The sequence below is a fragment of the Nannospalax galili genome, unplaced genomic scaffold, assembly GCF_000622305.1.
Source record: "Nannospalax galili isolate Female #2095 unplaced genomic scaffold, S.galili_v1.0 scaffold1400, whole genome shotgun sequence".
NCBI classification, from domain to species: domain Eukaryota; kingdom Metazoa; phylum Chordata; class Mammalia; order Rodentia; family Spalacidae; genus Nannospalax; species Nannospalax galili.
Genome location: NW_008345995.1, coordinates 665254 through 692688, shown reverse-complemented (window position 1 = coordinate 692688; position 27435 = coordinate 665254). Strand labels below are relative to the sequence as shown.

At 49.4% G+C, this 27435-nt stretch overlaps 2 protein-coding genes across 3 annotated transcripts; both read right to left on the bottom strand.

Moving 5' to 3' along the window:
* Positions 1-413: 413 nt before the first annotated feature.
* Positions 414-16809, bottom strand: Disp2 (dispatched RND transporter family member 2). 2 transcript variants are annotated; one of them, XM_008842324.2, is made up of 8 exons: positions 16584-16809; positions 9067-9393; positions 8723-8752; positions 8451-8574; positions 8070-8185; positions 7756-7883; positions 7334-7431; positions 414-5926 (listed from the first exon to the last, which is right to left on the bottom strand). In XM_008842324.2, the coding sequence occupies exons 2-8, from the start codon at positions 9375-9377 to the stop codon at positions 2693-2695; spliced, it is 4041 nt and encodes a 1346-aa protein (XP_008840546.1). In that variant the 5' UTR covers positions 9378-9393; positions 16584-16809; the 3' UTR covers positions 414-2692. The 2 variants fall into 2 exon arrangements, with proteins under 2 accessions (XP_008840546.1, XP_008840547.1); XM_008842325.1 differs by lacking the exon at positions 8723-8752 and having other exon boundaries at positions 16584-16801.
* A 1425-nt stretch (positions 16810-18234) lies between these two features.
* Positions 18235-21819, bottom strand: Phgr1 (proline, histidine and glycine rich 1). Its single transcript, XM_029567919.1, has 3 exons — positions 21710-21819; positions 20432-20439; positions 18235-18593 (listed from the first exon to the last, which is right to left on the bottom strand). The coding sequence occupies exons 1-3, from the start codon at positions 21717-21719 to the stop codon at positions 18342-18344; spliced, it is 270 nt and encodes an 89-aa protein (XP_029423779.1). The 5' UTR covers positions 21720-21819; the 3' UTR covers positions 18235-18341.
* Between the last annotated feature and the right edge of the window lie 5616 nt (positions 21820-27435).

Genomic DNA, 27435 nt, shown 5'->3' with positions numbered 1-27435 from the left:
GGTCCTAGTAACTGTCTCTGCCTCCACATGTCAGCAGTTAACTATCTCTTTTCTTTTTTCTTTTTCTTTTCTCTCTTTGAGGCAGGGTTTTGTCAGGTAGTCTTTGATCTTTTGGGCTCAAGTGATCCTCTTGCTTCAGCCAAGTAACTGTAACTACAGGTATATGCACATGCCATGGTGGCCAGCTATGGTCAGGTGTTACTTATCTGAATTTAGTTATCTTGCAAGGGGTAAACTTACATGGTCAGCTTTGTGTAGCCATGAGTTCTGCATCTACAGATTCAACCAAGCAGATCAAAAATATTTGGAGGGAAAAAAAAATCACACTAAAAACTGAACACAGAGAGAGAGAGAGAAAAAGAGAAAGAGAGACAGAGACAGAGAGAGAGAGAAACAAAAGCTGAACACATACATATTTTTTCTTGTCATTATTACAACAACACAAGTAACAACTAACATAGCATTTACATCATATTGGGTATTATAAGTAATCTAGAGACGATAAATATACGAGAGAATATGCATCTGTTATATGCAAATACTACACCATTTTACACAAAGGACTGGAGCAGCCTCGGATTTTGGCATCCTGGGGTGGGGACTTGGCGGCTGGAACCAGTTCTCCATAGATACTGAGGGACAACTAACTGTCTTCTGTCTTTTCCACATTCTTATGTTCTTATTTGGGTTTCTGTTCCACTTGTCCTTGGCTAGTTGATGGGGGAGGTAGGTCTCAATAACAGGAGAACACAACAAAATAAAACAGAAATGCCCTCTGACTTGCCTCTAGCTTTGCCACAGATTGATTGGCCCTGAAAACTCTTTTCACTTTTCTGATATTTATAAGTAAAACTGCCTAGACTGGTGGTCTTCATGTCATGTCTTACAGATCTGCCAGGAACCTGGAGGCCCCTGGACAGCTGCACTAGAAAAGGAAACTGAGCTGGCTGCACCCCCAACTCATGCTTTGGAGTAGCTACATGTTTATCTGTTGTACATGCTGGGTTTGCACACAGGAGTCCTTTGAAAGAAGGATTCTTCTTCTGTAGCTCAGCTCAAGTCATTCCTTTCCAATCAACCCTTCCTGGTTGCCTCACCCTGGGTACTTGGGCTCCAGTAATAATGAGAGCGACCCACTGAAGGCTGCCTGTGTATGCAAGCTGCTTCCCTGGCCAGAAGGCTTGATTTTCACACTTCTGTCCTTGTAATACCATCTACAAAGCAGGTGTTCAGCAAATTTGTTGGTGCTACCTAATATCATGAACTATCACTTTGGATGAAACCTCAGGACAGGTTCTTTGCTTTGGAGAGGGAGAACCAGGCTTTGGTTTGTAGATTTCCCTCTCTCCTCCAGAGACATTTCCTTTAAAAACTGAGGACCTGGCAGAGACCAGATGCACACATTCCCCCCAAAGAACAGGTCTGAGTTTCTGTCTTAACTAGATTCTGTTCAACCTCTTCTGTTCCTCAGTACCTCTCCTGGCAAAGCCTCTTTGTATTCTGCAACCATGGAAGAGGCATGCCCTTGAAGCCTAAGAGTAAGATCAGCCATGATCTGGGAGGCCAAATTGCTAATCAGCATCTCAAAGGATTCCAGAGGGGAGCAAAGGGGAAACAAGGAAGGACTCCGAGGTCTGCTCAGAGTACAGCTTATTCTGGGGATGGAGGCCCAAAGGGAAGGCAGGGTTTACACAGAGACACTCAAGAAGGGAGACTGGGTAAGTGCCAGAAGCAAAGGGTTAAGACAGCCAGGGGCCAATGGCCCTGAAGCAGGTAGCCAGGAGGAGACTGGGAATTGTGGTAGAATGAGTCAGGAAAGTAATCTGCCACTAACCAGTGACATGACTTTGGATAAATAATCAACCTTACGTAGTCTCAATGTCTTTACCTGCAAAGTGGGGTAAAAGAACGTGACCAACTGCAGGTCATTCTGTAGTGAGGTCCAAGGAGACTTACAGGTGCAGAGATGGAAAGGGATGATGATTGTTCATTAACAGGGGAGCATACTGGAGCTGGCTTCCTGTGAGGGATCGTCATTTAGGGATGCTCCAAGGCCGATCTTCCTGCCTCCTCCTGTTTCTCTCTCAGCAGCTATCTCTGCTTGCCTTGGACAGTTTCTGGTCACACTAGTGAATGTGAGAAGGGCAGGGCAGTGCAGGATGGAGACCTCAGCTCAATTCTGGCTCAGAGAAGTCTCCCAAAGAGCAAAAAGTGTTCTGAAGAGCCAATGGAGTTGGGGGGGGGAGGGTGGGTTAGGAGGCTGTGGAGGTTCTTGAGGGCTTTTCTGGTCAGTAAGCTACCCCAATAGGATCTCCAAGATGGGGTACCTTAGTGTCACTGAACTTCTTGCCACCTGGGAGAGGGTTGGTCAGCCTCTCCTGCGTGCCTAGAGCTGCACATTTGGCCTCCCCACTTTCCAGAAGAGGGATTCTTATTGGCACTGTGGGGCAGATGAGCCCTTAGCTGGTCACAGGGAGAGCCTGGTATTACCTGGCAAGCCCCTCCCATTGAATCCTCCAGATGCAGGGGTAAGTAGCAGAGAGATCAAGGCTAGAACATCTGGCAGGGTTTGAAATCCATAGCTGGAGGGTAAGACATATCAATTTGGAGAAATACCTTCAGGCTAGTGCTGCCCCTGTCTTATCTTCACCAACAGGGTTCTGCACCCTGGACTGGCCTGTCTTGGCCTCCCTCAACTGCTGTAGCCAGAGGTGTAGGTGCTGGGCCTACGGAGCCAAACATCTGGCAGATCTGGCTGGCTGTTAGGGAGTACCACAGGGCTGATATCCCCTGGCCCTCCGCGGCCTTTCCAGGATAAGCTGCTGTGGTGGGAGTTGGGCAGGGTTGGGTCATAGATGGTCTCCTTCAGTGCCAGCCACAGGGTGTCGCGCTTCCCATTCAGCTGGCCACGCTCAAGAACTGGGTGTCCAGTGTTATTCTGGCCTTCTGGGGAGGTTCCCACAGAATCTGGCACATGGGCACTGGGATCAGAGGCACAGGTGTCATCAGAGACGCTGAGTCCATCTAGGGTGCTGCCTGAGGAGCAGAGACCATCTGGGAACTCTTCTACTTTGGATTTAGGGAGGTGGATTGGGGCCTCTGGCAAGGCCTGCAGGGGCTCAGCTTTCTGACCCTGAGGGTCCTGCCTGATCCAGGTTTGGGGGTTGGAGCCAGCCTGCTTATACGGGGAGGAGGTCTGCAGGGCCGGGCACTGGCTGAAGACTGCCTGATGGTCCAGAAGCAGATCCCGAGGGGAGGCTGGGGCTTGTGCGTGCCGGTGGCAGCAGCTGCCATCATGCAGTTGAAGATCTTCAGAGAGTATGGAAGGCCGGTGGGACAGCTTGCTGGTGGCGGTGCTGGTGTCAAAGCTGGGGCTGCGGCGGCGTGCAAGGGGCTGCAGCTCATAATGTTCTGAGCAGGACCCAGGGCCCCCAGGGCGTCCCTTCTCCTCATCAGGCTCCTCTGTTCCAGCATCCCATGGCAGGTGGGCACAGGGCCACAGGATCTGTCCACAGTTCTTCTCTGGCCCAAAGAAACAGCACAGCGATTGGAAGAAGAAGCTGGCAAAGCCACAGCCGACAAACTTGACCATCATGATGATGATGCCCAGCTTGCGATAGAGCAGCACTGTGGAAGGCAGCATGAGTACACCAGAGGCAAACAGAGCTGCAGTCGCCATAGCTGTGGCTCGGCTGGTCTGGCGCAGCGAGAAGGCCACGCGGCTCAGGCGGTCAGGGTGTGGGCACAAGTGATAGGAGATGCAGTAGTTGATGGTAAGGTCTACAGAGAGGCCCACAGAGGCAGCGAGAAAGAGTGACTCAGCAGTGTTGAGCTGCCACTCAAGTAAGACCAGCAATCCCACGGTGAGCAGGACGGTGCCAGCCACAGCTGCGACAGAGAACAGGCTGAGGGGGACGTTCCAGGTGCCCAGCAGCAGTGTGGCAAAGGCCAATGCCAGAGCCAGTCCCAGGACCACAGCAGGTTCGGTGCTCAGGCTGTGCTGCAGGCTGTACAGCTCCAGGGTGCTGGTGAACCAACCCTTGCCGAGGCCTGGAGGCGCCTTGCCCATCTCGGTTGTCAGCCAGCGGCTGATCTCAGTGTAGAAGTGGTGGACCGGGCCGTACTCTAGACTGTACTGGAAGTTGGTCTGAAACTGCAGGACGAGGGCAGCCAGGTTGCCATGGGCATCAAAGCGGAGTCCCAGGTCGCGGGTACCATCAGGGCTTTGCTCCAGAGCCATCATCTTGAGGCAGTGCAGGTAAAGCTGGGGGGCCCAGGGAAAGTCTGACTGGCCACAACATATGTCAGCACCGAGGCGGGAACAGCTGGGGCTCTCCATCCATTGCTGGAGGGCTTCCACGAAGCACAGTGTGGGCCAACCCTCTGGCTGGGGGCCAAAGAAGCTCTGATTCCGAGCTCCATGGCAGAGAGTCAGGAGCCACTCTTGGGCCTCGGGGCTGCTGGCTGAGAAGTCAGGATCACTCACCACTGAGCTGTTGGTGCGAGGGTCCAAGGGATCACTAGTGTCCACTGGCAGGACTCCCCACACCAGAACCACTGGCAAGTTGCCGCCCTCATTTGGAAGCAGATCCTCGAACAGGAACTGCTGGCGGTACTCGGCATCAAAGCGCTCAAAGGGGTGGCTAGACCGGAAGACCTGGCCTCCAAGAGGGAGCAGGATGGGCAGCTGCAGGCGGGGGCTGACGCCGCCGATGTAGGCGCCCCCTGCCGCCAACGCCGCGAACCAGCAGATCCAGATGTACCGAAACTTAATGACGCCGCAGGGCAGCAAGCGCTGGAAGAGCAGGCGCGAGAGGATGGCAATAATCCTCCGAAGGCCGCGGATCTTCCGGTGCAACGCCAGCAATAGCCGCCAGGGGTCGCTGACGCCCCTCTGGCCCGGGGCCCGGGGAACACAGCCGCGGGCCAGGTAGCGCTCCTGGATCACTGCGCAGGCGGGCAGCCAGACCAGCGTGAGCCCAGTGTGCACTAGCACAGCCGTGCCGGTGAAAAGAGCGAAGCAGCGCACGGTCGGCAGGCGGCTAAGGTAGCTGCCATAGTAGGCCGCCCCGGTGGTGAGGCCCGAGACCAGCAACAGGTAGCCAAAGTGGTGCATGGTGCGGCCCACCCGGTGCGCTAGCCCCCCAGAGGGCACCTGGCTCCTGCTGAGGCGCCACAGGTCGAAGAAGATAAGGGTGTGATTGACACAGACGCCACTAAGCAGAAGGAGGGCTGCTAGATTGACAAAGGGGAAGTAGGTCATGCGGAAGGCCACATGGTAAAGAAAGAAGGCCACCATTAGGGAGCCAAGCACCCCCAGCAACGCCATGAATGTGATGAAGAGGGAGCGGAGGTAGAGGGACATGCCGAAGAAGATGGTAACCAGGGCCATCAAGGGGTACATCGTATCCTCGGCCAGGTAGTACTTCAGCAATCTCGGCTTGAGGCCCAAGTCCATGCCACTGATAGACGTATAGTTGTCAGAGACCTTAATTGGGTCAACTAGGCCATCCAGGTATATGTCTAGCATGGAGGCAGTCTTAATAATGGGCAGGAAGAGCAAGCCGAACTTGAGGGAGGGTACCTGGTAGTCAGCGGTTTGGGGACTCAGAAAATCTCTGTCTAGCAGATAGTGGAGGAGCTGATAGACTGCGCTACTCCGGGTGCACTTGGTGGGAACCTGGGCACAATATGGGGGCTTGCCCTGCCCAGATCCCACACAAGCGGGTACCAAGACACCACGATGGTAGTAGGGGGCACAGAACCGAAGCAGGGCCAGTGTGCGGTCTGCATCAGCTTGGGTAGTGTCCAGGCAGGAGGAGCGGTTGGACAGCACAGCCAGATAGTTGCCCAGGGACCAGCTGGGACAGCACTCATTGGCTGCCGACCTCTGGCACAGAGCCCCAAAGCTGATATGAGAGCGGATCTGTAGGGCACACAGGGGAAAGAGCTCAGGGGTGGTTCAGGAGCCCAGGTCTCCCCAGCCCTGTCCTGGGGCCCTCTCACATCCTTTTAGGCTACAGGGCAGAGAGGAAGTGCCTTAACAGCCCGTCAAAACCCACCGATCTCAGACCTGCCTTTGGCTCCTGGCCTTGGTGGTAGTAGCTACAACTTGATTCCATCAAAGAAGAACCTCAGGGACATGGCCCCAGGCCTCAACCAGAGGCTTAGCCAGAAGGGCCCCTATAGGTCACAGATCCCTGTTCTGCACTGCCTGTGTCAGGAGTGGGGGTAGAGGTGACTGCAACATATAGAACAGGGCCAAGAGAGCAGGGAACTGGAAGCAAGCAATGGGAAATATTCCAGGATCAGGGTTCCTGACAAACCCCAGCGCCTCCTCTCTCCTTGGATTTCTTAAAGTCTCTTAGGGTCAGAGCACTTTCTTTTCCTCACTGTTCTTTTCCTCCTTTTCTCTCTACCTTGCTGTTTGACATCACAACAGCTGCTGTCATACAGACAACTCCCATTGGAAGTCAGAAGCCCTGCTCTGCCACCAACTCACTGCACAGCCTTAAGGCTCAGCTCACAGTGATGGCAATGGTTAAGAGTTATTGAACCATAACTAATGCCAGCTAGATTCTTTTGATTGTCACAATATTCATATAAAGGAAGTACTATTCTCCTTATTTAAATATATATGGGGCTGAGGATGTAGCTCAGTGGTAGAGCACATACTTAGTACAGACAAGGGTCTAGGTTTGATCCCCAGCACCACAAAACAAAACAAAACAAAAACAAAAACAAAAACAAAAAAACACATATGAGGCATTAAGAGATTAAGAAGCCATGCAACAAGGGAGCTTTAGAGCCAGCCTTGAACTCTGGCACCTGACTGTAGAACTCATATTCTTAACCAGTGACTTCTGGTTCTCTGGCTATTCTGTGGGCCATGGGGTCAGGCTACAGAGAGATTTTCACACTGTTTTTAGCAGCAACACAGATGTGATTGTATGTGGTTCTCCTGTTAGCATAATTGGATTGGCACTGCTTGGGTTGACAAGGGCTGGAGCCTTGAAGCCCGCTGTCTCAGCTCCCAGGGTCAGGGTCTCCTCAGCACCTTTTAAGACCCCTTTCAAAACCTTTTTAAAATCCTCAGGCTCTGCTTGAGCTCTCTCTTGTAGCAGCCATGGCTCAGCGCTTCTAAAATCAGTCAACTCTTCTTTTCCCCTCCCAACCCAGAGCTTTCCATCAGGGTTGGAATAATTTTCAAAGTGGGAAAGAGCTTTTCCCCAGTCCACCCTGGCAATCCTGGCTCAGTTGTATTGCATTGGGATCACGTCCTTTGTGTCCTCAGTTCCCTCCCAAGACCCTGGCATCTCCCCAGCCAGCTCACCTGCTCCTGTTCTATGCGACACATGGACTGGATGGCTTGCAGATTCCACAGGCTGCCCCCAGAAGTGGACACGAACACCAGCTTTGCATGACTCTTCTCTGTAACACAACCCCATAAGTTCAGCCTTTTGGCCCCAGGTCCTGGGCCCACCAAAGAGGTTCACCCAAAGGCTACCTGAAGGTTCCATTCCTAGGAGCCTCAAGCCTGTGCCTGACTGCCTAATCCTGCCCAACATTCACCCAGCTTGACCCCACCTGACTGGAGCACTTGAGACCTATTTCATGATTCCTTCTTTCTTGGCTTGAATGTAGGTAGTGGCCATTTTCTCTTTCTATCTGCCCACGCTTGTTCTGGGCCTGCTCATCCTGTTAGGTGGAATGGAGACCATCATTGAAGCTAGGACTTGCCATGCTGCAGCTTACCAGGAGGGCCACAGAAGAAGTTCTCCTCTTCCTTATCTTCCACGGGCTCTACCATCCTCTTGGTCCGGACCACACTCTCCTCAGGCCTGCCCCAGGCTGCAGGACTCAGAGTACTGTGCAAGTTTGAGCTGAAGTAGAGAGAATATGCCAGGACACAGTTTGGAGTTGTGAACTCACAGGAAGCCAGAGACCACTCCCCTAGGGGGCACCAGTTACCTCCTCTGACATGCCTTTGGAGAGGTCACCCAGTGTCCCCTCCTAGAGACCTTCTTCCTCCCTCTGCCACCCTCAGTGGGAAGAAGGGAGCCTGTTACCTGTTGATATCAGGGTCTGGGGAAAGGGAAAGCAGATTCTTGGGGCCTGTAAGGGCCTGCAGTGCCTTCCAGACTTCTAGCTTTCGTCCAACTTCTGTGTCCCGAGGCTCAAAGCCCTGCAGGGAGGAGAGCAGAGAGGAGAAAGTGGGCAGAGGAGACAGGATGCCCTTCCTCTGGGCCCTTCCTAGCTTTGCTCCTTTGGTTCCCTCCTACCTGGATTGTGGACATATGACCTCTACACCATCTCTACAGCTCTCTGGAGATCAAGGGCTCACCAAAGCTACCCTACCCACCCCCCACCCCAGCTGGGTCAACTGTCTGCCTCAGACTGAGCTGCACCATCCAGGCCAGGGGGCTTTCTCCCTCCCCATGGCCTCTCACCAGTAAAGGTTCAGAAAAGTCAGGCGTCGGGCTTCCCAACATCCCAGCCAGGGTGCAGAGGAGGATGAAAGCCACACACAACAGCAGCACAGCCCCTGGCCACTCAGCAATCAGCTGGGAATAGCTGGAAAAGAGGGAGGGAGCCAACATGAGTATCAATGAGTACCATGAGTGTTGGTAGCAGCTGATGAGCTGGGGTCACAGAGCAGACAGCACATGGAGAGGGCACCAGCCTGGCCACTCCTAGAAGTTCAGGGGAGGCCTAGGCCTACCTCTTTGGCATCCGGAAAGTACGCTCCTGCCTGTGGGAGAAGAAAAGACATTTACTACAGTCTTCTTCTGGTGTGTGTGTGTGCCTGGTAGGGAGGAGGGGAGTGAGTATACACTGGGTGGGGAGGGTGTGGGTGAAAGAAGGTGGGAGCATAGAGCAAGATGGTATTAACTCTTTTAGAGTTTCCCACCCCCAAGTTCCATGTTTTCTTCCTCCTCCATGCAAGCTGCCTCCTGAATCAGAGGCAGGAACAGTCAGACTGCTTCTTAGAAAAGGAATCCAGAGTTCCTGAGGTCTGCCTTACCTTCCCATGGCAGTTAGCAAGTTTTCAGGGCCCCTCCTTACCTGACACTGACCACATGGCGCTGCACAGAAGGTGGCTTCCAGACCCCATCATGCTGTGAGGGGTCTATAGAAGTGCTGACGTTGGAGACATGGGCACATAGAGCTGCTTGGTCTCCCGGTCCTAGTAGAGAGCTTCCTTCTTGATATTCTTGCGGAGCTCGAGGAAAGGCAAAATGGCCAGCCGCTAAAGGACTGGTTGGATCTACAGTCTGGAGAGTAGAGACTGTTGGTGCAGGCACAGTGCCCGTAGGGTCCTCAAGGGGACAGGTGTGAAGGGAGCAGCTTCTCTCTGGGCTTGCCTCTGGGGCCATGGCGTTGACCTGAGACCTGAGAGAGGGCAGGCAGGGAAGACAGCGGTTGGGGACGGTCGTGGGTTCTATGTCCCAGAATTGTTCAGTAAGCAAGACAAGGAGACAGGAGCCCAGGATTGTTTTATTACTGGTCCTCAGAAGAGGTGAGAGGGGTGGGAATGCAGAGCTTGCATCTTGCTGCCCATGCTGTCACTCATCCATCCATGAATTCAAAAGATAATCATTGGCAGGCTGCCAATGACAGACACTGCTTGACACCTGATGTGTTCTGCATACATGATCTTATTTACTCCTTTAAAAAAAAATAACTCATAGAGGAAACATTTCCTTGTTTTATAGGTTTGAAAATAGATTCAATGAGAGGTAAAGATCAGACTTTTGAACCTGTTCAAGTTCTGACTTGTAGACCATTATGTTATGGTTGTCTGTTTAATTTTCTTGACAGACATCTTGACATCTTTTTTTTTTTTTGGTCTTTTTGAGACAGGGTCTCCCTGTAGCCCCAGCTGGCCTGGAACTTGATATGCAGACCAGGCTGGCCTCCATCTCACAGAGATCTGCTAGCCTCTGCCTCCTAAGTGCTCGGATTAAAGGTGTGCACCACCACACTCAGCTAGCATCTGTTTCACTCTTATTCCCATATAGAACCTTTGAGAATCCTCTTCCCTCTGCCAGGTCGCTCCACCCCAGACAATTGTGGGTGGGTGTGTCCATTGCTCCCTTTCCCCTCCTCCCTTTTCACCTCTTCCTCTCTTTGTCTCTGCCCCTTCTCCTCCCTTTCCCTCCTCCCCTTTCCCCTCCTATTCTCTCCTCCCCTCCTCTTCCCTCTCTTCCCTTTTCTCCTGGCTCCTCCCCTCCTCTCCTTTTCTCTCCTCCTCTTTCCTGTCTTCTTTCCCCTCCCCTTCTCTCCTCCGCTTCCCTCCCCCTTTCCCCTTCCTCTCCCTTCTCTTTCCCCTCCTCCTCTCCCCCTCCTCCCTTTTCCCCATTCCTGTCTCTGCCCCCTCCTCTCCTTTTCTTTCCTCTTTCCCTCTTCTTCTCTCCTCCCCTCTTCTCCCCTTCCCTCTCCTTGTCCCCTCCTGTCCTTTCCCTTCCCCTCCTCCTCTTCCCCTCCTCCCTTTTCCCCTATGCCCGTCTTCTCTCCTTTTCTTTCTTCTCCTCCTCTCTCTCCTCTCCTCCCCCCTTCCTTACTCCTCTCCCTTCTCTTCCGTTCCTCCCTTCTCCCCTTCTCTCTTCTCCGCCCCCCTCCCCCATGTTTTGAGATCAGGCCTCACTATGTAGCACAGCTGGCCTCCAATACAGTCTTCCTGCCTCAGCCTCTCAAATACTGAGATTATGGGCATGCTACCTACCGTGCTTGGCGGTTTACATTATTTGTATATTTATTTATTCATTTATGAGGTCCCTGGAGTTGAACTCAGGGCTTAGGCAAGTACTTTACTACCGACTAACTTCCTAGCATCCCCCATCCCTGTCTTTTTGGGGTCCTAGTTTCACTATGTAGCCCTGGCTGACTTGGAACTTGCTAAATAGACCAAACTAGCCTCAATCTCACAGAAATCCACCTGTTTTCTGCTTCCCAAATGCTGGGATTAAAGGCATGTGCCACCACACCTGTCCCCCAGCCTGTAGTCTTAAGAAAAACAATTAAAATTTATTTTTATTTATTCTTTTTAGAGAAGGTCTCATATGACCCACCCTGGTCTTGAACTTGAACGTGGCTCAGGCTAGCCTTGAACATCTGTCTAATCCTCCTGGTCCCACATCCTAAGTGCTGGGGTAACAGGTGTGCACCACCACATCTAGCTCATGGACCTTTTTCAAAGTTCTGATCTCCAATTATTGCCTCTTTAGAGAAGCCTTCCCTCATTGCTCTTCCTGGAATAATCACCCCCTCTCTGCTCTATTGCCCTGCTGGATATTTCTTCAGATATTTTTTCTGCATCTCGATATTGTATTCAATAGACTTGTTCCATCTCTCAGGTGGAATGTGAGGGCTGGGGAAGCAGGAGCCACTGCATCAATTTATCTCCAGATCCTCAGTGCCTTGAATAGTTCATTGACATAGAAGGTGGCTAGGGTTCATTCAACGGTCATTGAATGAATACAGCTCTAGACTGGCTGTCAAGAGTGATACTGTGATAAACAAGATCCAGTTCTTCTCCCTAGGAATTCACAGTAGTGAGACACTGCTGCTCTCCCACTTACCCTGTCATGGACCATGCACAGAGCAGGTTTGCTTTGTTGGTGTGAGCACAGTTTGGAGAGGGAGTTGGAACCTCCAAAGAATATAGCAGGAAGGACCCAGTGATAGATCTTCTCCCTAAATTACTCATCAGGACAACACTCTGTGCATGGGTCTAGCCCCACTCCTTGGATCTAGGGGAAGGTAGAGTCCCATATCTGTGGCAGGATTGTCATACTTGGGATAGGAAAAGATGGCCACAGAACAGACTGGCTGGAGATCATGGTGGTTCCTAGAGGAGGTCAGGGTTAGATGACTTGGCAGAGCCCTGTCTCCCTTCTGTGATCTTTACCTAGCCTACCAGAGTTTGCCTGACTCTTGTGGGAGAGCCAGTTCTAATCTGAGCTAACCCTGACTTCCAGACCTACCTGCTACACTGCTGAAGGGACCTGGGCCAGAGTCCTGGCCACAGTGGCAGATTCTGCCCACAGTGGCTGAATTCTTGAACTGGAAATAATAGGCAAACTCTGGGATGGCTGGGTCAGCAGTTTAAGAGAGAATGACCTTCATGCTGAGGGTAAATGGGTGAACAGTGGAGGTGGGCTCCTGGCTCCATCATCCTTTGGCTCTGGGCCCTTGGAAAAGAGCATTTGATGATAATATCTACCTCTCCATTTTAAAGTAGCATGTGTGATGTTCCTGGCACAGAGCTTGGTGTGTGGAAGACACACTTTCTTTCCAGCCATAGATACTGTGTGCTTTAAGAAGTATATTTGTATGTGTACTCTGCCCTTTTTAGGTAATACACCTCCATTTCAGAATTTCTTACACCTCGAGAATCTCACTACCTTAAATGCTTTTGTTGTTGTTATACAAAAGCTGCACTGACATGATTGAAATCTCTGATACCTATTTTTGTTAACTCAACATTTAGAAATATAAGAATTTGACCAAAGTTGTTCTAAGCAAGACCTGAGGTGACTCCATAAAGCTGATGACATAAGTGACAAGGGTGCTGGCAGACAGCAAATCCTGGAGGTTAATCCCTTTGGGCCAAAGAGAGAAGCTGGATAAATGCCCTGGGTCATGTGTATGCATGAGATTATCTATTATTTATTTACTTACTTATTGAGACAGGATCTCACTATATAACTCAGGCTTAAATTCACAATCCTCCCGCCTTAGCCTCCTGAGTGCTGGGGTTACAGGTGTGTGCCACCATGCCCAGGGCTGACATTAACTCAAAATTTTAAACCTGTAGTCATTTAGTCTTTCTTTTCTTTTCTTTCTTTCTTTTTTTTGAGTACCTGCATATACTAAGCACTGTGCTTGGTCTGGGTTGGCTCTTGAAGGCCTTAACATGACCAACATCAGCTCTGGTTTTCCTCTTTTTATTTATTTATTTATTCATTTATTTTTATTTTTGTTTTTGAGACAGGGTCTCCCTATAGCCCCAGCTGGTCTAGAAGTTACTATGTAGACCAGGCTGGCCTTGAACTCACAGAAATTTGCCTGCCTCTGCCTCCTGATTGCTGGGATTAAAGGCGTGCACCACCACACCCAGCTTATTTACTTTTAAATATTTTATTTATTATTTTTATTTCATGTGTATGAGTTTATTGCCCACATGTGTGTAAAATGCAGCTGTGTCAGGTAATGCCTGCAGAGGTCAGAAGAGGGAGTTGGATCCCCTGGAACTGGAGTTACAGATAGTTGTTAGCCACCATGTGGGTGCTGGGACTCAAACCCGGGTCCTCTGCAAGAGCAGCCAGTGTTCTTAACTGCTGAGCCATCTCTCCAGCCCTGGGCCTTCCTCTTTAGAGACTTTCTCCCAGAGGTTAAAAGAGTACGGCAGCCAGGGTGGAGGTGGGGGGCTTGCTCTAGTAGCCCTGGGCCTTAAATAACTGGGTCCTCACTTGGAGTATCAGTTTCTTTGTAATAGAAGAAGCCAGCCACTGGGGTGTCACTGGAGAATGGAGCCCTCTCCTGGCTAAACCCCATGAATTTATCCTTTAGTCGGTTTCTGTTTAAGGGATCAAGCCTCCATCATTAGTTTGCATTCCCTGGGGCTTCCACAGTCCCAACTCCCTCCCTCCAGCCCCTTCTATTCCTCTTCAGGGACCTAAGATCAGCTATTCCTAATCTTATCCTCTTGACTCTGCCAACCATTATTATCAATGTGGAGAATCTGAAACCCTTCAGTCTCACTGCTGTAGAACTGGGGCTTTTTCTTATCTCCCCAAGGAGAAGAGCCAAATTCTGCTCCTCAGAATAAAATATTTCTTCTGCCATCTCCTACTGCCTCCTGCTCTTGGGAGACCCAGTAACCATCAGAGTTATTAAGCACAATATTCCTCTCTTCTCCACGGAGTTTTCATTTTCACCTTCAGTTCATGTCTCTAACTGGGATGAGTAACAGCTGGGCAGCCTGCCTGGACCCCAGGCATATAAGCCAAGTCACTGGCAGGCAGAGATTGAGGTGGAAAAGGGTGAGTTCTGACCTCACACAGGAGGTCACCATTTTAGCAATTAGGGCCAGGGGCTGACAGGGCTTCGGACACAGAGCCCCAAGTTGGGAGCTCCAGAAGGGGCAAATGTGTATGAATATTAACTTTGCCCTGATCTCACAGAGCAGTCATCTTGATATCGTGATTCCACAGAGTGACCAGGACAGAAGAGGGGAGTGGCTCATACCATTAGGCATGAAAGTCCTGCCTGTAATCTCAGCTATGTAGGAGACCGAGGCAGGAGACCAGATGATCCAGGAGTTTCAGCCCTCTCTTCCTCTCTCTCTCTCTCTCTCTCTCTCTCTCTCTCTCTCTCTCTCTCAGACAGGGTCTCTTGATATATAGCCTCAGCCTCCCAAATGCTGGGATTACATGGCCTCAAACTAGCTCTGTAACTGAGGAAGGCCTTGACTTCCTATACTCCTGTCAAGCCTCCTGAGTGCTGGGGTTATAGGTATTTCCCCCACACCTGCCTTTTTATTTTTAGTTTTTTTCAGATAGGGTCTTTCTCTGCAGCCTAGCTGAAGATGTAGAGGTAGGGACTAGAGGGAGGGGCTCAGGAGGCCAAGAGAAGGAGGAAACCAAGACCTATGTAGCTCAGGATAGCCTTGAACTTGTCCTTCTCCTGTTTCAACCACCCAAATGCTGGTATTACAGGTGTGTGTCACTTGTGTGTGACCAGGCTTGACTTAAAATCTGCCTCCTCAAAAAAATTCTGGGGGTGAGGGCGGGCACGAGGATGGAGTTCAGTAGCGGAAAGTGTGTTTTGCATACATAAGGCTCTGGGTTTAATCCTTAGCACTGAAGGGAAAAAAGACTGGTGGCTCTGTGTGTGTGTGAGTGTGTGTGTGTGTGTGTGTGTGTGTGTGTGTATGTGTGTGTGTGCAGCTTTGTGTGTGTGCAGGGTAGTGTGTGGATGTGTATGTGTATTCTCTGTGTGAGTGTGTGTATCTGTGTATGTGTGGTGTAGTGTGTATATGTGTATCTCTTTGTGAGTGTGTGTGCATCTCTGTGTGAGTGTGTGTGTGTGTGTGTATAGTCTTATACATGCTGTATCTATTCCCAGGGCGTTACTTTTTTCAGCAGGAGCATATTTTTATTAAATTGAACAATCTTTATGTCTGCGTAGTATCCATGGTCTCTGGGGGAACTGCAGAGAGAGGCCAGAGGTTTCGGAGAATGGCTGGAAAAGAACAAGTGGTTCTCATGCCCAAGAGAAAAAAAGCAGACCAGACAGGGCTGATCCTTGGCAAGATATACCAGACAGCCAATGACGCTGTAGCCCCTTGTTCTGATGCTTCTGGCCGTGAGCCCTGCCCTGATTTGTTACTGCTTCATCCCCCTCCCTCCCCCCCTTTTTTTGCAGTGGCTAGAGATGGAACCTAAGGCCTTGCCAATGCTAGGTAAATGCTGTATCACTGAGCTTCAGCCCCCAGCCCCATCCCTATCTTCTTTTGGTTAGGCTGTAGTTCCAAGCAGGCTATATATTCACTGGTCTGGGAATACCTGCATCCTGTGTCTTACCCTCCTGAAGATTTTATACCTTCCAGATTGATGAATTAATAATAGAGGGAAGGAAATATTTGTTCCCACTTGTAGGACTTTCTCTTCTCTCTGAGAAACAGAATATACATTTTAACCCTGTAGTCTGGAGACAATATGCCAGTCTCTTTTTCTTTTTTGCCCTGAAGAATGCCTTTTATTTCAGTCCACACAGGAGAGGGAGGCCATGTCATGTCTGAGGAGAGATTGTGGGGGTGGCAGTTAGGCAGGGCACAGAAATTGCGCCATATTGCTACCTGGCTGGACTGTTCCACCACACACATGGTGGAGGAAGAAAGAGGAAAGGCACCCAGATTTTGGGATGGGTGCTCAGCAGGAGGGTGTTTTTCCTGCCCTGTCAGTCTGGGCTCCTTTAGGGGTCATATAGACCACCAACTGAGCCTCAGGGCCTGCGTACATGTGGCTTCAGTGAGTGCTAATGTCTGCCACACACAGGGACTAAAACCAATATGTACACAAGCAGGCGACCATGCAAGGGAGGCAAACAACGATGTGATGGGCAGCCAAGCACCTGATGGCGATGGGCAGACAAACAACTGAAGGTGATGGACAAAGACAGCCCCTGACGTAGATGCCAAATGTCTGCCCTCCCTCCCCAGGACACCCGCTTTGGCGAGCCTCTTTTTCTCAGTACATGAACACCCCCGTGCACACTGACATGCAGACTGACGGGGCTGCGGTCTCGAGGCCTTCTGCAAAGATGCAGAGGCCTAGAAGGAGAGGCTCTGGGGCCAGGAAAAGGGGCATCGGCGGCCTTAGAGAAAGGTGGGAACGGTGGGTGGGGCAGGTCCCCCAGGGGGTGAAAGCAATGAGAGCTGTCATTAGCCGGTGTTGATGAGCAAGTAAATTCAGCAGGCTGAATAGGGGTCCCCGACCTACACGCCCGGGAAGAGGGTCTGAGAGGGGCTGAGGAATGAAATGAGGTGATGTATGGCGGCGGCTATTTGAGGATACCTGATGCAGGCGTGCTGAGAAGATGTTCCAGCCGGATCTGCGGAGAGGTCCTTCCTACCGGCCCCGGCAGCTGTCTTCTGGGGCTAATGTTCTCCCCTCAGGCCGCTCTCGCCTTTCAGACGCCGACCAGAAGACAGGTTGCTGCAGCAGCTGCAGCTGCTACCTCCGTCCATGCCCGTGGGCGGCGCCGCTGTCCGGGTTCTGGTGCTGAAGCAGCAGCAGCGGTGGACTAGTGCGCATGCGTCAGAATCAGAGGCCAGTCTCTGGGCGGGGCCGGAGAGGAATCCAGCCAATGGGCGCAGGGCAGGGAAGGGGGAGGGGAGACAAGGACACTGGCTGGCTGCGGCGCCGCAGTCCAGGACTGGGGGGGTTCACTGTCATTAAGGCTGCGGGCTGCAGTGCAGGCCTCTCTACCCTGGCCAGATCTGACCACTACTCTTATGAATACAACCGACTGGCCCCTCCTGGGCGCCTCGGTCTCCTCATAAGGAAGTAGGGAAAACGACCTGTGCAAAAATCCTCACAAGATGAAACGCGGGCTTCCCTGTCTGCAGCCCCTAGGCGTTGGAGCCAAGACTAGGTTTTTTGAAGTGCGCAACAAGGGGAGGAGAGAGGGGAGGAGAGCGGCTCAGAGAAATGCCCAGCCCCCTTTCATACAGTCACCACCATTCCCCACCTCAACCTTACAGGGACCTGACAGCAATTCCGGAGCACCTGCCAGACCCCCATCTGAGATGGGTGGACAGGCCTGGCTAGAGCTCTATCGCAGAATTACAGTGGATACCAGCAGTGTGAAAAACCTGAGTGCAGGGGAGTAAAGAGGAAAGAGTCCTGGATAGATTTGGATAGGCAAAAGGGGTCTCATAGCAAGCCGGCTGTTCTGGGCCTGTCTGTGTGTGCCTGGCAGTGCCTGATTGAAAGCATGAGGCTGTGGAGTCTGACTCAAGAGGGTTTAGTTGGAAGAATTCCTTTAAATATGTACAAGTGCTGGTCTATGCATGGCTCAGGATATAGGGGATGGGTTGAGGGAATCTAGAGGTTTACATGTGCTTTGAGTAGCTTACAGTTGGTTGGAGAGATAAAAGGCAGTCCTAAATTGGTGCCAGCTGGGCAGACTGTGACTAGGTATGTGAGGTGACTGATATCATCTCTGCTCTGCAGCTTGTGGCAGAGAAGGGTCAGGGTCCAAAGACAGAAGATGTCTTTCTTCCTATTAGGCTTGGGGAAAACTGCCTGGAGACAGTGGGGCTGCAGCTGGCTTAAAACTGTGGAAGTGGGAAAGAGAAAGGACACTCCTCATATGGGGTGGGAATTAGGGAACTGCAACAAAAGTTTAGGAGGTTGGAAGTTCAGTGCATTTTCAGGGAATGGTGAGAAACCATCTGGACAATAGGAAGCTGTTGAAGGCCCATTATATCTGGGTGTACAGGATGGAGTAGAGGTGATATAGCCATGTTTGAGGGCCCTTGATGAGATGGGGCAGAACTGAAAAGAGGATCTTAAACAGTCCTGTGTTGTGGGCACCAGAGTCAAGCTTCTGAAATTGCCAAGATGGATGCCCTGTTTTCACAAGGAAACTTAGATACACCTGGGCCCTAAGGGCCAGCTTAGATGTGAAAGAATACAGGCTTTAGAAGAATAGCATGGTCTCCAAGAGGTTCTTTATTAGGAACAGAAGATTCTGGTTCAGGTCCAGTGCCAGTTCAATGGGGAAATCCACACAGACCCTCATCTTGTGTCCTATTTTCTTCTGAATCCTCAGTGATGTCCAGGGGGATGCCCACCGTGCCCTGGGCCATGGCCAGGGGGTGGCCCACCAGGTCCTGGAGGATGTTTTCCCTTGGGACAGTGCCCTGGGCCATGGCCAGGAGGTGGCCCACCAGGTCCTGGAGGATGTTTTCCCCCAGGACAGTGCTCTGGGCCATGGCCAGGAGGTGGCCCACCAGGTCCTGGAGGATGTTTTCCCCCAGGACCATGACCAGGGGGTGGCATACCATGAGGAGGATGACCCTGTGCAAAAGAGCAATGTTAGAGGCTAAGGCCAGTCTCAACCCACTTGTAATCAACTCTTATTCCCCTCTCCTCCCCAATGTACTCAGGATCCCTGGCATCTTTAAGGGGTTGTGGTAGGAGGCTGGGCAGAAGAGATACCAAGGAACCACTCCTAGCTCTGGGCCCTTTGCTGTGTTGAAGTCCCTTAAGCGCTAAGCAGGCAATAGGGGAGGAGTCTAGATGTGTTAGTTTTCCTTTTGCAGAGTTGTGACTTCAGTTCCTGGACTTTGGGCTATTTTACTTGTAAGAAGCAGAATTCTCTTATATCCCCTTTCCCTTTTCCCTTTCCAAGGACTCCTACCAGAATGGTTAGTTCTGTCTTGTTAGAAATGCAAGCTCTTTACTTAGAAGCAAGGTGAAGCTCAGGAGACTCGAGAACTCCTTAGGGCAAGGCAGAGGGAAATCCAGGCTCCAAGGAGAAGGGAGAGAGCAGTGGTAGACAAGAGATCAAAGGTAGGAAGTAGATGGTAAGAATGTGCTTGTGTATAAACAGGAAATGTACTAAATTTATATATAAATAGCTATGGTTGCCGGGTGTTGTGGTGTACGCCTTTAATCCCAGTACTCAGGAGGCAAAGGCAGGTGGATCTCTGTGAGTTAGAGGCCAGCTTGGTCTACATAGTGAGTTCCAGACCAGTCAGAGCTATACTGTAAGGCCTGGTCTAAAATTAACATAGAAATAATAAAAGCAATGGCTGGGAATGGAGCTTGGTTGTAGGGGATCTGTCCAGCAAATGCAAACCCAGCACTGTAAAAAGTGAAAATACAACCAAATAGCTATGCCTAGGTACATGAGCATGTGTGGCTGCATATACCTGCACACATGTATACACAGACACATGCATGGGGTGCCTGGGGTATGAGCCTATGATGCCTCTGAGCAGGTGCCAGACCTAAACAATCAGGAATAATAGAAAGTAAAGTCAAACTTTATTTCTAAGACCCAAGAGGCCTGGGAAGTGTTGTTAAACTTCTCTTGGCTGGAATCACTCCCAAGGCCCAAAGGCCAGGAAGTTTTGTCTCTTGCTATAGGTTGGAGGAAGAGCTGTCACCTTGCTTCTGTGCCAGGGCACTAGGTCTGAGGCCCTGTGGAGCAGAGGTGGGGCTATGCCACCCACTCTTGAGACTGAGATAGCTCCTTACTCTGTTTCTGCCTCCCAATAGTTTGGTTAGGGTAGAATAAGCATGGAAAAGACAGGTTCCAGAATAGGGTGAGGGTGTTGTTTTTGTGACCCTATTACAGCAGTCCCTGCTTGGTCCAGACTCAGTGATATGTGGAAACAGCCACTTCCCACCTCACTCATCTCTCCTTCTATGGCTTTTTCTGTGGTGGAGCCACAGATCCAAGCCAGGGAACTGGTTTCCTGGTGTTGGATGGGATGGTGGGGAGGAGGCAGCCTCCCTTCCTTCCCCAGCAGAAACCTGTCCTAGAGGTCCTGCAGTGTGGCTGGGGCTTGGGAGTAAGCCAGCCATCTGGCAAGGCTGTGAGGGTAGACAGGAAAGCAAAGACACACAGAACAGGCGGGCAAACAGCAGGAGAGAGGATGGGCTGCTGGGGCAGGGAGGGGAAGTGCGGAAAGGAGAGAGACAGATGGGAAAACAGAGGAAAGAATGCCAAGGAAGAAGGCTGCAGTTGGTGGGGGTGGGTGGATGTGGCAGTACACCCCCACAGGCTGCTGTCAGAGTCTAATCCCAACTTTTCATTCGACAGAAGTGCTGGTCCAGGAAGGAGGTGAGAGGTCTGAAAGACTCAGTCATGAGAACCCAAAGGGAAGAGGGCTCAGCAACATTCCTACCTTGTGACCTGTGGGAGAGGAAGGGAAAAGAAACAGAGACTTCAGTTTTGCTGCTAGTTCTGTGTCATTCCCCCCACACACACCCTACCCCTATGTCTAGCAAGGCTCCTCAGACCTGGCCACCTGCCTGACAATCATTCCTTCATTCATCCACTAACAACAGATTCATATTGAAAGTCAATACTAAGCTCACTTGTGCATCCCTGTGGGCTCAAGAGCTGGCAGAGTCTCCTGGGTGGCACAGGGCCAGTCAGGAGGTTAAGGTTTTGTCAGCATTCTGTCAGTGGTCTACCTTCCTAAAGTCGGTCACATTTCATACACTAGGAAGGCACTCCTCTGTGGTAAACCCCAATTCTTCCTCTTCTACCTCCACCTGGGTCCTGGCCAGTCTCCCCCATTCATTCCTGCACATCTTACTTATAGTCACTGCTCAGTCCCTCAGAACTGCATATAACTTGTTAGTTTGTTGGCTTCTGCACATAACTTTGTTATAACCTTTTGGTTTCAGCTCTGGCCCTTTGTTCATGCCTCCTGGCACTTAGAAATCTCTAGCTTCATGCTGCCTTGCTTTCGTATAGGAATTCTGTATCACTGGAATGTCTAGCTCCCCACTGTGGGTACAGTGGCTCCTTCTGCAGAAGTTACCTGTATGGTCCTAGGTATCCTGCACGGTAGCCTTTGGTAGGAATTGACTGCTAGTTCATTTGCACCTTTTGAAGGAAGCCAATGCCTGGGGATGGACTCTGTGCTCCTTACCTGGCTATGCTTTTTGTTCTCACCCTGAGCATGACCCCTGACTTTCCTGGGTTTCATGTGTACAATGGAGAGGCACCTGTACATTTTTCTCCTCAAGTTGAAGAGCTAGTGAGCTGAGGGATCTGTGAAGATGTTTCTTAAAGTATACAGTGTTCTAAAGAATAGAAAAGCTTGCTTACAGCTATGCATAGTGGCACACGCCTTTAATCCCAGCACTTGGGAGGTGGAGGCAGGCAGATCTCTGTGAGTTCAAGGCCAGCCTGATTTACATAGTGAGTTCGAGGTCAGCTGGGGCTACAGGGAGACCCTGTCTCAAAAACACACACATACACAAAACCTGCTTGCATTTTGAAATGCTACATACATACATATATATCACATACATACACACATATATATACAGATGCACATTTGACATCCAGTAGATAATGGTTTGATTGCCCCTCGCTTTCTACTCTCCTTCCTTTTCTTCCTTTCCCTCTTCCCTCTTCCACCACTTAGCCTCCCAGTCATGCCACTTACCTGGATCCATCTTTATGGGGCCAAAGCAGGAATACCTGTGTGTTCAACAGATAAAGCCTTAGCTTATAGTGATCTAAACTTCAGTCTCTTCTTCCTTCCTGGGGATGCCCACAAACATAGCCCCTTCAAAGAATGAAAGGAGAAAGGATGCTCCTTCTGGCCTAGTTTGTCATCCAGTGTGAAGCTAGCACCCTGGGTGCTGGTCCATGTATTCTATGGACATATGGGTTCACTCACATGAGGAGAGAACAGAGATGAGATGTACCCGACCATGAACTCCACACTCTTATACCTGACCCCACTATCAGATCTACCCTGGACTCGTAATCATGTGTAATTTAATCCCATTTTGATCAGTTTCAATCATGTTAATTATTCATGTTGAGTGTCTTCTATGTGCCATGGTGGTGGGTACCCATGTCCCTATAGGTCTCTGTACTCATACCTGGCATAGAGATTGGATGGAGATGCTTGGAGAATGGGGATGAGGGTGAGGGCAGGATAGTGGGTAGGGCTTCTGGGACCCAGGGGACCTTAAGATCTTTATTTCTACAGTACAAATGAATGGACAGGGCCCTCACTGCTTGTTACTGTTTCCTCCACTAGGATTGGAAGAGGGTGGGAGGTTTGAGGTCTGAGCCAATTCACTAATAAGCCATGCTCTCTCTCATCAGGTGGAGCTGATGAGATCTGGCCTCATCTTTTGGGGGCTAGCATGCAAATCACAATCGACAAACCCAGAATGGATCAACCCAACCACAGTACAGTTGAGGACTAAAGGCAGCAGGACTGTCTCTACTCATATGGCAGCTGAACACATGAGCACAAATGTTCACACACACACACACACACACACACACACACACACACCTCTGACACAAAAGGCCCAGAGCTGCTGATGACATCTAGAGCCTTGTACATGCAAAACAGGCTCTCTACCACTGAGCTACACCCCAGTCCCACCAAGCTACCTGCTTCTATTGGCTTCTACATATACCCCAAATTTCAGTTGAAGTCAGCCCCCAAATTATGCCCATGGTTTTTCTTGTTCTCTACTCTTTCCCTTTATCTAATGATGGGTCTGGAAAAGTCTCCTGAGGCTGGACTTGGAGATATAGAAGGGATGGTAAAAGAAACCTTAGAGCCAGTCAAGACATGAGTTAAAAGCAGGAGAAAAGACAGCAAGACAGTACTTGGAATATGTCTTTTCAGTTCAAGACTAGCTATTTGCGGAATGGGAATTGTCAGCTTTAGAAGGGACCTGAAGTATAACCTCATAACCCTCAGGTGACCCCTGTATCTGGCATGATGGAGGCTCTACATCAATTTTAACTCCTGTAGAGTGGAGCTGCAGGGGCCAGCCTGGAAACTGGGAGGGTAAGTGGGCATACATGCATGAAAATACACAGCCATCTGGCACAGACACACTGTCTATGAGAAACAGACCAACACAGGCAGACAGGCAGCACCCTCATAAAGACCCAAAGCGTAGAAGCCAGTTCAATGCACATATACACATATTCAAAGAGACCAGGACCACACAGGCACCCCACTTTCTCTCACAGAGACCTCCTTTCCCAGTGCTCAGCAGCAGAGCTTCATCTTACCTGACAATGCAGAACAGGCAGGGGAAGGCTGAGGCTCTGTCTGCCCAAGGGACTATTTATACAAGACCAGGAGGGGCTGGATCTGGCTAGATGCACTGGGAGTGTCAGGGGCAAAGAGTACAGGAAATGAGGAGGGATGGGCTAATCTTTACCTGTGTGAAGAGTAGCTGGAAGCAGGATTTGGGGGAGGGGAACAGGAGAGCGGGGAATATTTGTAGAACCAGATGCCAGGTCACGTGTGAGGGCTTCACAAGTGCTAACCCACTGACTGCAAGCTAGACATGGTGGTCATCTCCTCCCAGAATGTGGAGGTGCAGAAGTGATCCCAGACAAAGATCTGGTAGCATCCTTGCCCTGGGTGTGGCTAGGCCCCAGACCCAAGTTCTCAAATTCTGCCCAGCCCAGTGCTAGTCTAGGAACAGAAATCCCACAAAGAAAAGGAGACTTTGGGAATGGGATCTGGATGAGGCAAAAGCAAAGAAAGATTTTGGAACTTGGGCTGCTAGTTTGCTCTGCTTCTGGCAAACCCTTTGTGGGCTGTCCCATTGAGCCCTGTGGCATCTGATGCATGCCTCAGTGCCTTGCTTGGCATGCACCCTCAGAAGGCCCCTGGTACAAGCTTTCTACCTCCCAGGATCCTTTCTTCTAGTGCTTCTTGTTCCCACTGGTCTCAACCCTCTCAGATTAGGGGACAAGGTGGCCCTTGACAGCTTTCCTGGTACTAGCAAGAGCCCAGCAAATTTGGTCAATGAATTTTGATGAATTTGCTGGAGTTAGCTGTTGAATAGTAACTGACTTCCTTTTCTGTGGTTTATATTTACTTATATTTTCTTTCTTGCTTGTTTACGTATTACAATTTTTTTTCTGGAAGAAGGCTATGTTCAGTCCTTATGTTACAATGCTGCTCAAAAGTGAGACGCTTGTCAGCTGAGCTACAGAATGAGATCCTGTCCAAAAAATAAAAAAAAAAAAGGGGCTGGAGAGATGGTTCAGAAGTTAAAAACGCTTGCTGCTCTTGCAGAGAACTTGGATTTGAGTCCCAACACCCACATGATAGCTAACAACCACCTCTAACTCTGCTTCCATGGGATCAGATGCCCTCCGTAGGCACTAGGCACATTTATGGTGCACATACATACATGCAGGCAAAACACTCATAACACAAAATTTAATTAATGTAAAATTTAATTAACTAATTAAAAAAACAAACAAAAACCCCAAGCAATCTCCCACTCCAAATTGAGGACCTCACCAGTCGGCTTCAGAGTAAGACCCTGTCAAAAAATAAAAACAAAAATAGAGCTGGCTAGATGGCTCAGTAGGTAAAGGTGCTTGATGCCAACCTGATAATCTGAGTTCATGTGGTAGAAGGAGAGAACTGATTCCTGCAAGTTGTCCTCTGACCTCCACACACATGCCATAGTACACATGCACATACATAAATGTAATTAAAATAAATACATAAGTAAATAAAATTTTAAAACAAACAAAAACCCCTAAAATTGAGGACTTCACCAACCTAGGTTGCAGTGTGAGACTTTGTCAAAAAGAAAGAAAAAAACAGGGCCAGCAAGATGACTCATGGGTAAAGGCACTTACTGACAAACCTAATCACTTGATTTCAATCCTTCAGCCCTACACAGTAGGAGAGAACCAACTCTTGCAAGCTGTCCTATGACTGCCACACTCACATCAGGGTATACACATATATACACACACGATACATTAGAAAAAAAACCAAATACCTGAGGACCTCACAGACACCCCTCAGTGAGGCAGAAGGTCTTGGTCGGCCCCCTATTATCAATGTTTTTGTCAAGAACAGGAACCATTTGAAATCAGAAAAAGTTAAGGTTGCCAATATTTCCAGATTTGCTCATAAAAAAGTTCATATGAACTAGTCGTACTTTAACTGTGGGTTATTATTATTATTGTTATTATTATTATTTTGGTTTCTTTGAGACAGGATCTCCCTGTAGCCCTAGTGACCTGGAACTCACTAGGTAGACCAGGCTGCCCTTGAACTCACAGAGATCCACCTGCCTCTGCCTCCCAAGTGCTAGGATTAATTTTTTAAAATCAACTAATTAGTTATTTTTATTTTACGTGTATGAGTGTTTTGCCTTCATGGATGCAAATACACCTGTATCATGTGACGTCTGTGGACACCAGAAGAGGGTGTTGAATCTGGAGTTGCGAATGGTTGTTAGTCAATATGTGTGTGCTAGGAATCAAACCCAGGTTATCTACAAGAGCAGTCAGTGCTCTTAACCACAGAGCAGCCTGCAGATTAATTTTTTTTAAGTAACAGGGACTGATGAGATGGCTCAGCAAATAAAGGTGGTTGCTGCCAAGTCTGAAAAACTTGAATTTGATCTCTGGAACCCACATGGTAGAAGAAGAGAACTGACTCCTACAAATTTGTCCTCTGCCCTCCACATGAACATCACGGTACACACACACACACACACACACACACTAAATAAATGTAAAAAATTGTGCCAGGAATAGGGTATAGCTCAGGAATAGGGCAAGAGCACTTGCCTAGTATGTTTAATGCCCCAGATCCAAAACCCAGCATTGATGAAGAAAAAAAAAGGTAAGGCATGCTTGACAGAAATGAACACAGGTCCTCAGAGTTGTGCTAAATGCTCATAGTAGCTTTGGGAAGACTGAGAGGGTCTCTAACATTCATCACTATGGGAATGAACACACAGATTGTGGCACATGCATTCAACAATATGAAGGAATAAACAATTGATACAGACCATAATATGAATCTTGAAATAATTATATAGAATGAAAGGAGCCACACATAATGAATCCATACTGTATTTTTTGTTCAGAGAATTCTAGAAAATTGATAATGCCAGTAGATCAGTGGTTGTCCATGAATGGCAGAGGAGGAGGGTGGAGGAGACAGTAGAGAGAGACACTGGGGTTGATGACATGGCCATTATCTTGATGTGATTGGCCTCATAAAACATAAAACAAAACATCAACTTGTGGTTTATGGAATATTTGACCTCAGTTAGAGCTATAAAATAAAAGTTACCATAGCCACCATCAGAAAACAAGTAGAAAGTAGAAAGTAGAAGGTTCCTTATCTCCATGGTGGGGCCAGCCAGGCTCTTGTACAATATCAGTGACCTCAGACAAGCTCTAGGAAGCATTATTATTCTCCCCTCTTGTAGTGAGTTTAAGTTTTTGAGTCATGGTCTCTGACAGCTTAGGCTGGCCTTGAACTCACAACATAGCAGAAGATAACCTTTATCTCCTGGTTGTTCTGCCTCTATCTCTTAAGTGCTGGGATTACTGGTGTACGCTACCACATCCAATCTGTTTTTTTGTTTTGTCTTTTGTTTTTTTTTTGTTATTTTGGGTTTTTGTTTTGTTTTGTTTTTGAGACAAGGTCTCCCTGTAGTCCTAGCTGGCCTGGAACTCACTATGTAGACCAGGCTGGCCTCAATCTCACAGAGATTCAGCCTCCCAAGTGCTGGGATTAAAGGTATGTGCCACCACACCAGGCATTGTTCATTTGCTTCGTTTGTTGGTTTTTGAGACATAGTTTCAGGTAGCCCAGGCTGAGCTTGAACTCCATATGTAGCCAAGACTTGAACTTCTGATCCTCCTGCCTCCATCTCTGGAATGTTAGGATTACAGGCACATACCGCCACACTTAGCTTTATCTTCCTTTCTTTGGCAGATTAAAAAGAGCCATGACTTAGAGGCATTAAGAAACTTGCCAGTGTGCAGTGGTTCTAATGGGGATGGCTAAGTCTAGACTTTTCTTAGGTTGGGCTATCTTCCATTTCAGGAAATGGCGCTTCTAAAAAAAAGAACAAAAAACCAGCCTGGGGTTGGAGAGATAGCTCTGTGGTTAAGAGCTTTAGCTACTCTTGCAGAAGACCTGGATTTGGTTCCCAGTACCCTTATGGTGACTAACAACCATCAGTAACTCCAGTTCCAGGAGATCAGATGCCCTCTTCTGGTTTCTGTAGGCATTTCTGTCCTCTTTGGACATTGCAGGCAAAATACTCATAAACAAAAAATAATTTAAAAAAAAAAAACAGAACTCCAGCCTGAGCAGGGCATGGTGGCACAGGCCTTTATCCCACA